This window comes from Habropoda laboriosa, unplaced genomic scaffold (assembly GCF_001263275.1).
Source record: "Habropoda laboriosa isolate 0110345459 unplaced genomic scaffold, ASM126327v1 scaffold297, whole genome shotgun sequence".
In the NCBI taxonomy this organism is placed as follows: Eukaryota; Metazoa; Arthropoda; class Insecta; order Hymenoptera; family Apidae; genus Habropoda; species Habropoda laboriosa.
Window position 1 is genome coordinate 473,286 of NW_017100406.1, and position 10,645 is coordinate 483,930.

Genomic DNA, 10,645 nt, shown 5'->3' on the forward strand with positions numbered 1-10,645 from the left:
AACTTGCTCGTTTCAGAAATGGAGTGAACTTTATCACTTCGAAGAAAGAAAAAACGACGAATTTTCACCGACACAGTTGCCTTTTCGTTGAAACGACAAACGCTTCTTCTTCGAAAAGAAGAAACGAAGAGTGTTTCGCGTTGATTAATCTTTGTCGCACAGTTTTCGGTTATTTTTCGTTGGTAAGGAGAAAAAAAGGGGACGAATCTGGACGAAGTAGCCAGGAGGTGAAAAGATGAGGAGGAGGGAGGTTAAAATAGTCGGTCACCGTGCGTGCCTTTGACCATACGGTATCCTATCCTACTTGCTACACGCTGTACGATCATTATTTTCTTCCATACATCACGTTCTTTCCTCTCTCTCCCTCTCGTGAGAACGAATAGATCGTTATCAAGAATACTTCTGACTCTTTCCAGCCAAATTTCACTCTTGTATTTCTTCCAAACGAATTTTCATACTTGTTGAGAAAAGCTTTGAACATTCGACTTAACGAACAATTGTACAGTACAGTAGAGACTTTGGTAAGTGTCCTAGAATTTTTTCAGATTTTTTCAAAGCCTGGAATAGTAAAAAAGTTAAACTTGAAGGAAAGTTTGCCTGTGGAGGGTTAAGATTGTGTTTCTTCGATATGAATTTTCATATTTGTTGAGAAAAGCTTTGAACATTCGACTTAACGAACAATTGTACAATACAGTAGAGACTTTGGTAAGTGTCCTAGAATTTTTTCAGATTTTTTCAAAGCCTGGAATAGTAAAAAAGTTAAACTTGAAGGAAAGTTTGCCTGTGGAGGGTTAAGATTGTGTTTCTTCGATATGAATTTTCATATTTGTTGAGGAAAGCTTTGAACGTTCGACTTAACGAACAATTGTACAGTACAGTAGAGACTTTGGTAAGTGTCCTAGAATTTTTTCAGATTTTTTCAAAGCCTGGAATTGTAAAATAATTGAACTTGAAATGTTTGCCTATGGAGGGTTAAGAACGTTCGCAATTCTCGTTTAAAGGTTCCTCCAAAACCTTTCCAAAAGGTTCATTTTCGTTTCTAAAGGAAAGAAAACGTGAACTGGAACTTTGCAGAACAATTTAGAGAAAATTCGAAGGCAGAATTGACGCGAAAGGGCGTCAATCGTGCTCTCAATTGCAAAAGCGTTTCGAAAGAAGTTTTGTATAGTTGTAGAAAGCGATGTAAATTGAAGCATTAAGTGGCGACACCTATTGAATCGACATTCAAAATTTCTGCACGATAGAAATTCCCGTATTGGTGAAAATTACCCTCCAGCAGTCAACGATTAAGGTGCACACAAATTTTTTAGCAATTCTATCTCCTTGTCTCCCTCGAATTGCTGTTTCCCCACTCGGATCACGTGCACTTTGACGCCTGACTGCTTTTACGCCCTCGCTGTATCGCTTCCATCGACTATACGCGCTACTTGCTCGACCATGGTTTTACTTGGCGCTTCACATTTCACTGACCGACCCGTCGCACTTTTCCAAGCGACTTTTACGTTCTGCACGCGACTCCATGAACGACGCGCCTCGATCTTTCACCTCCCGACACAAATCAATCGTTTCCATGTCCTAGTTACTTCGTTATGATCAAGAGAACAGCGCTGTTTGTCAAATTCTTCGACGTTCCTTCACGCTGAACAATTTCCTACTCCTCTTGATCGCGATTAACCGTCGACTGTATCGATTTTCACCGTCAGAAATCATTTTTCCCTTCTGCAAATTTGTCTCGAGCCGCTCGCGATGTTCCACTTTCAACTACAGCGACCGATTAGTATCGCTAAATTGAAACCATTCTAGAATTTTCTACATTACTCGTCGAGTACTTCAGGTCCACTTTCCTTCTGCTTCCCACGTTCCTTACAAAGATCTCCAGAACCTGTCGCGCTGGAATGTGACGGAAAAATGGTACTTCTAATCGCTCTGTTAGGGGCTGGACCAGTGGCATTTCGACGGCGACAGCTACGCCTCGTGTTGGAATTCGTGCGTGTGGACAGGTGTGCTGGTTGATGAAAGGTGAAAGAACGATCGAACGAACGAAAATTGGCCTAAGATTCAGCGTGATTTTCCAGGAAGAAAGGAGCCGTAGTGGAGTACACAATCGCGTTCGTAGGTTTCGAATATTCCAGACTGCTCGTTCGAACACCTGGGTGACCCGTGTTGCGTTCAATCGTGCCCATTGTCTTTCCGTGTTCTTTTCTCTCCTCGTATCGGAGGTGGTCGCCGCGCAAATGTGAAACTAACGGTTCCCATCGCAGGAAGAAGGAGCTCGTGGTGCCGGAATGCGAGAGGCAAATCGAATCGTCCATGCTTTGTAGCTCTAAACGCTGAATTTCCAAGATAATCGACGCCCTCTGCTTTTTCTCAAGAATCGCCGAACAGATGGAAGAACGTCGAAAGAGAAGCTCTCGTTTCGAGCTCGGATCCCTCAAAAATCACGGTTGCATTGGAAATGGTGGTTGACGCAAAGCGAACCGTGTCATCGCGATCCGCATAACGGATAGTCTCTTACGCGACATCCTCTTTCCACAGAAGTTAACAAGACAAAGCTTGTGCATTTTCGCAACAGCCGTGTCGAGACACTTTATTAAACAAACAGCACCACAGAACTTACGGGTCTTAATTAAACGAATTAGCTGGTCTAGGATGCAACTTTGAAATCTTCGCTTACGCTGCAAATTCTCTCAGCTACTTTCTAGACGGTCGCCTCTCCAGACCTTTAACCCGCGCGAGAATTGCAGGGGAATTAGTTCAAGGTTGATTCCAAGCAGCGTAAATTAGCGTAAAAATCTCAACGAGACGGCTAAAACTATAAAGTTATGTAAAAATGTGTTAAATTTTTTGAAACACACCGAAATTTCTCAATTGATTTAAATTCAAGCAAAATCTGATCGATCTAAAATGAAGTGCTTTTATAGTTATGTGGCGACCAGCTGTAGTGCAGAAGCAAGCATTTGCCGCGCGGACGACCAACACGGTTTATAACGGGCGCGCTAGCGAAGCTATTTTTGAGAAAACCGTTTTAGTCTGTTTAATGTTTAGTAAATCTAACAATGCATGTTTTCGTAGAAACTTTCACCAACGGTCTCAATAGCAATTTGCCAGGTCATAAGCGCGCCAGGGGCGCAAAGGACTAGCGGCGGGTTAAAGACAAAATTCCTGATTGGTTACAACCACTAAGTTGGGGGTAACCAATCAGGAAAAAGAAGAGGGTGAGAAAGAAGCTCGCGAGGTGACTTGGAGAGTCAGGGTGAGTCAAGCAGACAGTCGGTAGGCAATAAGTAAACTGTACACCTCGTGAGCCAGAAAAATAATAAAGACTAAAAAGGAGAACTTACTGTGTGGGTACTAAGTAACCCAGATCACGCACTATCCTCCTATCATTAAATACCTCTTACAGTTATATTTATCCAAATGTTTATTCACATCCTAAGACAAAAAACCAAAAACTGTAATTTTCACGCCTTTAAACGAAACGTAATGTAACGACCTGTATAGGTTGATGCAACAATAAAAATAATGAAAAAAAGATTAAGAACCGTGAAATTGGTCGTTCGAGAAGATTTTCCATCGTTCGAGGAATAAATTCGCGTTCCTTTCGTTATCGCGTCGTAGAAAGCGGGCGAGGTTAACGCGTCGTCGAAAATTTCTAAGTTTCACCAGAAAAATCTCTGCTCTTTCTTGGAAAAATTCCTGCCCGATGTACGATCAGATTTGTCCGAGGTGATCGAATCGACGATAGAACTGCAGCCATTATTTTTCACGCTATTGGAATTCGAAAGCGATTTACAGAGCTAATAAATATCAGTTGTTCCTGCGATTCCGTCTTCAAACTTATACAGAGAGTGTTCCATGAGTTGTCTCGAAGAAATTTTCTAATTTTCTATCTCCCTGGACAAAAGGCTCGCGTCGTATCGTACTTGCACTCTGCTCCATCGCGATGCCCCGCCCTTTCTATTAACGCGCTGGATAACCGTGAAGGCTTGAACAATAGGATCGAACGCGAGTGTTTCGTGATGCAACCGGGTTCATCCAGCCTGTTCTCGAATCGTATTCCAGTTCGAGAGCACGAAAGTATGGCGATTCGAACGATAAATCGCGGATCGTTCTTACGCGGGCGTTCAAGTCTCCCGAGAACGATGCTTTCCCTAAACGATCAATCTTGTTTTTATAATTCCTTCGAAATTTTTCTCGACGCGTAACACACGCGAATTTCTCTTTTTACCGAGTGATTTTTTCCAACACAGCAATTAGGCGCAGCTTGTAAATAGAAATTGCATTTTAGAATAGTCCGCGAACGAGCGAACGATCGCGCGTATGCGGGCATCGAAGTCTCCAGCCTGGATCTCCGTAGAAAACGCGTTTTCGCGACTCGCGCGACAGTTGCGTTATCGCGAATGCGATAATTGAACAAATGTTTGCACTCACGTGCATTAACTCTCGACTCAACGTATAATTTTCTTAGTAACGAATCAAACACGTTGACAGATACTGAAGGAATCGAAGAAATTTGACATTTTCCTCTGCACGTTCGTGGAAAATGTTGTACGCAAAAGCCGAGCGAACTGAAACTGAAACTAAGGCTTTTGGAAGTATTGAAAAGTGAACCTTTACACGTTACCGCGACCTTTGGAGTAATTATCCCGATAGTTGGCGTTTCTTACTAATAAAACCTGTTAAATAAATAAATAAAAGGAGAGAAGTATGCGGTGTGGTAAATAGAATTTTCACGACTACGTAACATCGCCTTTGGCTAGTTCTGAGATAAGACGAGCCGTAGACACGAAGCTGAGACGAGTTTCATGCCTCTTCCATACCAATCTTCTACGCGAGGAGCGTGTAATACGTGCGAGCCTCTTGAGCAATCGTCTACTGGGTGTTCGCGAATCGACGTATCGACGTAACGATCGAGATTAACACGAAAACCGTCTCTCGATCTTTCAATTCGAAGCTCGTACGATCGAACGTTAGGACACAGTAACGCGACAGTTTTTTCTATTGTCCTATTGTTCTCGCGGCATCTCGCGTGGTCTAGAGAGGAGAGGAAGAAAGCCGATCGAGGGAAAGTTTGTTGGAAAAATTGAACGGTTTCGGCAAATAGAGCGGCTGATAACTTAATTAACGTGCCCCGCGGGACACCGCGGTGTCCAGCGACCATTAAGTGAAAGTCGGTGAACAATGAGGCAGGGGACTCGGATTTAATTACAGCAATTACCCGGAGGAACGATCGTTCTTGTTTTTCTCGATCGCGCAGAACACGCGAAATCTTGGAAAGAGGAGAGAAAGAGAGGGAGAACGGCTCGAAGTGGAAATTTTCCACGAAAACGCAGAAATGCAGTTGTAAAATCGCGACGATTGTTTTGTCGAGCAACGATGAACAGGTTATGCAGATGATCCCTGGGGGATAGCGTGGTATAGTCGTCGCGGTAACAAAGATATCAAGGGGACTAGTGGTCGCGCGTCGCATTAGGAATATAAAGGAGCGACTATACGTTCACTCGCATATTTATAGTACCGTTAACCAGGTTACTTCGCCAAGTACAGCGAACCGCTTATGAGACTTTAGAGATCCCCATTAGTCTCTGCGGTTGTTCGCTGCACTTCTTTCGTAATACTCTCCTCGTATTTATTTCGTTGGGACGGCACACGCGTCGATATTCTTGGCAAATTCAACTTATCAGATTTCCACAGGTAACACGAATATTCCGAGCGGTACGGTTTCGTTTCAACACCCGTTACACACTCGTGATCTGGCCGTTTGACCAGACACGTTCCTTTCCCCCGGTGGTAGGCAGTCGTCGAAGTCGGGATTATTTCGTGGGAAGGATTATTGGTCCGGTGGTTGCGAGCATGATCGAGATAGAGAGAGGTTGATCGCGTTCACGCGGGAATTAATACAAATCGTTTCTCGGAAGGCGTGTAACGGTACCGGAAAAAACGTAAACCTAACCTAATACGTTGCTCGTCCGTCTCTTCTCTCCCGGATCGTTCGCTGGAAAGCAGAAAACGTAGATCACGTACGAAACGAAGAAATCAGATGGTCTGCTTCGATCAACAGTTACACGTGTGAACGCATCAAAATGGAAAGAATTCTCGCGTGGGACCATCCGTGGAGCACGAAATAGAAAGTCGTTCGCGTTACGTGGATTAAAAAAGATTATACGTATCACAGAGAGAGAGAGAGAGACCGCGTATATTTGTTTGAACGAACGTTTCCAAGATGGTGCTGGAACGTGCGTCTACGTGCGAGAGGATTCGAGCGCGCCTTTCCAAGAGAGTCGAAGGACAGGCTTCTGCTATTACCTCGAGATGCAATTAAAAATCTCTCGTTCTCGCTTTACCAGACTGGACGTGTGCGGTCGGCTGGCGTAATTTAGATTGGACACGTATGTAAGTGTTTCCGTTTCTTGCTCCCCTTAGTCAGGCTACCAACTAATTTCCTATTAACAATCTCTTCGAAGACATTATCAGGAACGATCGATTACTCAATACTTCTCTTCCAAAGTACCTTCCGATCTCTCTTCTTACGCGGAATCTTCGGCTTGAATGAACGTTCGGAACAATCGTCGGTCGACCCACATTTCCCGTGAGATTCGTCTCATTGTTTCGTTAATAATCTCGTCCATTGTGCGATCGCAGGCAGTCAGAAACGAACTCGACAGACGTGTTCGCGCATCAAGAAAAAGGAAGATGGAGGGCGAGGAGGTAAAGAGAAGTGGCGGAAAGAGGTCTCGAGAGGAGAAAGGTAGAGCTACGCGAAATTCCGTTCGGATCGAGTCGGTAGAGATCTATCGAGCTGGTCGAAATTTTAAGAACAACCTAGAGGAACCATGATTAACGGCTACTTTTATTACGGAACGCTGCGTTTCACGATTCCTCCTCGATCACAATTTTCCTATTTCTCAGTCTCTATATCACTCTCCTTCTGCATCGCGCTCTCGAGAGGCCACTTGCACAGGTGTTTACACACACCTATCGCGAGGCGATACGCAGGCTTAGTTGGAGTAGACGATAATTACTCGCTAAGTCAACAGTCGAGTATTATCACTTGAGCTCGTCCGCGAGAGGAAATGTTAAATCGTTCCATTTAGCCAGGTATCAGAATATCGCTTCGTTCGACACGTTTCTCGATCCTGTCCCGTAATTCTCGCCTCCCTTTCCTCCTCTGCTCGACTTTATTTTTTCCCAAGGCCGTTCGTACCGGCGAATACGTGTCGACCAGTTCGCCAACTGGATCCAACGCTACCGTTAACGCCGTCCACGCCTCTTCCCCTCGCACAATACACTCCCCCTGTTCTGTTTACCTTCCCGATCGACAGGTAGATACGTGCCGCCTTACCATCGATTTATCGCGCGCCACTTTCAGTCACAGTGCGTATCCACCCTCTGATTCCAGTCCCCCAAGTTCCTCGTCCACGAAACCGATTTTCTATCCGCCCTGTTCACCTTCGACGACGTCCTTTTCCGTTCAATCTCGATCTAGCGGCCCGAATCGAAAGCCCGTAGAATTTGCATGCACCGAATTTATCAGAGACAAATCGAAACCGGCTCCCCGATTTCGCAACATTATCGTAGCTAATTTTCGTCAGGTCGAGTTTGACCGTACGGAATTAAAACGACGTGCAAACGGAGGGAAAAGATTGTAACGGATCCTGTCCCGGACCTATCGAACGAAGAGGATGTCGCGCGATTTCCAACGGCACCAGCTGCCGATATTCGTGTTAGTGGGCAACCTGACGAGTACCGGCTGATTTCTCGAGCAAGAGATCTGCCTCCATCATCGGCGAAATCTCTTTCCCCTTTTACGCGAACGTCTCCGTGGAACGGAAGGAAAAGCCGGTGTAGCCGGTCGGTGGACGTGGAAACGTCGATCTCTACCCGCTCGATCTCGCGGTGTTTATTTAGAGAAGATGACATCAGGCGCTGTCGAAGGAGGACGTGACTGAATTTTTCGCCAGTTTCACGGGAAATACCGTTATCGAACCTAACCGATCGACCGTTTCGCAACGACCATGCTCTTATACGGTTGCGTTTCACATCTGCTTTCGGTGTTCCGTTACTCGACGAACCGCTCAATTTTCCAACGAATCTTCCGATTAATTCTCCGGTCGACCTGGTTCGCGCCTCCGAACACCTTGTCTCTCTATCGAGGCTGCGGCGAGAAACTACGCAGCTGAGAGCGTAGAAAAACGTGAACTCACCGATAGTGGTCGTTTCAATCCCTGTCTCGACGTCCACCGTCAGAGTGACGACTCCGCCTAACAGGCAGAGTACTGCGATCGCGCGCAGAACACATCTCTCCTGGATCCGCATCCTACCGCATTCTTCTACCACTGAGAACGTCTGTCGAAAAACACCAGACACTAGGAATTCTCTCTGTCACTGATAATATCGAACAACTCGATTAGAAACACCGTGCGCCAACATCGGCTTGTTCCAACGATCGATGGTTCAATAATAGGTGTTCGATGCTGGCCGTAGAGTAGAAACGTCTGGTTTGATCGTCTATTTTTAGAGGATTATCGAACACTTATGTATATATGTATGTACGTGGAGGTAAGAAGAGCACATCGAACGGTTCACTTGGTTCACTGGTTCGTTTTCGTCGCGATCCGTGCCGAGGCCGGAGGTGAAGTGCACCGGTGAGCGGGATCTACCTCCTTCCTTTGCTGCCTCGCTCGCCTTTCATTCCTCCTCTCCGGCCAGCCGGAGAATTCTCCACGCTCACCTTGCTACAGGCCCGCCACGCGATATTCTACAAGCTGTTCTCGAGAACAAGCTGGACAACAACGGTGTGCTTTCGATACAGAGCTCAGAGGCCCAGACGCTTCAGTCAAGTTGGTCGTGGGGAAGTCCATTTCCTTCAGGAGGGGCAGACCAGCTTGTCCTTTCCCCTTCTCCGCCCCCTTCCTCATGTTCAGTGTTTTGATCGTCGCTTCCTTGGAGATTTAACGTCCAGCATGGGGAATCGATAGCTTCCTCCTGCCGTGTATGTATACTGTTTTGATAGAGGCGTTTCGGAGGTAACCCTTTCGCCAAGGGAAACGTGTGTCGTCGAATTGTGGGCGAATATCAGATGTATCTGCGGTGAAAATGTAATATTTCCAAGAATGCGTAATGATAGAAGTTGCAAAGTATACGAAAATTGGAAAATTACAAAATTACAAAGTTGAGAAATTGCAAAAATACAAAAGTTGATAAATTAAAAAATTACAAAAATTGCAAACATTGAAAAATTAAAAAATTACAAAAATTGCAAAATTGCAATATTACAAAAATTGATGAATTAAAAAATTGCAAAGTTACAAAAATTGCAAAATTACAAAAATTGATGAATTAAAAAATCACAAAGATTACAAAGATTGCAAAATTACAAAATGACAAAAATTGATAAATTAAAAACTTACAAAGATTACAAAAATTGTAAAATTACAATATTACAAAGTTGAAAGATTGCAAAATCACAAAACTTGATGAATTAAAAAATTGCAAAGTTACAAAAATTGCAAAATTAAGTAATTACAAAGTTGTAAGATTGCAAAATTACAAAAATTGATGAATTAAAAAACTGAAAACATTACAAAAATTACAAAATTACAATATTACAAAGTTGTAAGATTGCAAAATCACAAAAATTGATGGATTAAAAAATTGTAAAGTTACAAAAATTGCAAAATTAAGTAATTACAAAGTTAAAACATTGCAAAATTACAAAAATTGATGAATTAAAAAATTGCAAAGTTACAAAAATTGCAAAATTAAGTAATTACAAAGTTAAAACATTGCAAAATTACAAAAATTGATGAATTAAAAAATTGCAAAGTTACAAAAATTGCAAAATTAAGTAATTACAAAGTTAAAACATTGCAAAATTACAAAAATTGATGAATTAAAAAATTGCAAAGTTACAAAAATTGCAAAATTAAGTAATTACAAAGTTAAAACATTGCAAAATTACAAAAATTGATGAATTAAAAAATTGCAAAGTTACAAAAATTGCAAAATTAAGTAATTACAAAGTTAAAACATTGCAAAATTACAAAAATTGATGAATTAAAAAATTGCAAAGTTACAAAAATTGCAAAATTAAGTAATTACAAAGTTAAAACATTGCAAAATTACAAAAATTGATGAATTAAAAAATTGCAAAGTTACAAAAATTGCAAAATTAAGTAATTACAAAGTTAAAACATTGCAAAATTACAAAAATTGATGAATTAAAAAATTGCAAAGTTACAAAAATTGCAAAATTAAGTAATTACAAAGTTAAAACATTGCAAAATTACAAAAATTGATGAATTAAAAAATTGCAAAGTTACAAAAATTGCAAAATTAAGTAATTACAAAGTTAAAACATTGCAAAATTACAAAAATTGATGAATTAAAAAATTGCAAAGTTACAAAAATTGCAAAATTAAGTAATTACAAAGTTAAAACATTGCAAAATTACAAAAATTGATGAATTAAAAAATTGCAAAGTTACAAAAATTGCAAAATTAAGTAATTACAAAGTTAAAACATTGCAAAATTACAAAAATTGATGAATTAAAAAATTGCAAAGTTACAAAAATTGCAAAATTAAGTAATTACAAAGTTAAAACATTGCAAAATTACAAAAATTGATGAATTAAAAAATTGCAAA

At 41.8% G+C, this 10,645-nt stretch overlaps 1 protein-coding gene across 1 annotated transcript in view; it reads right to left on the reverse strand.

Annotated features, from left to right (window-relative positions):
• The window catches only part of LOC108575416 (putative epidermal cell surface receptor), a 20,569-nt gene extending 12,247 nt beyond the window's left edge, over positions 1 to 8,322 (reverse strand). Inside the window, exon 1 of the mRNA XM_017938196.1 lies at positions 8,205 to 8,322. Within this exon, the coding sequence (XP_017793685.1) occupies positions 8,205 to 8,316 (112 nt within the window). The 5' untranslated portion in view covers positions 8,317 to 8,322. The remainder of the gene's footprint in view (positions 1 to 8,204) is intronic.
• Positions 8,323 to 10,645: the final 2,323 nt, after the last annotated feature.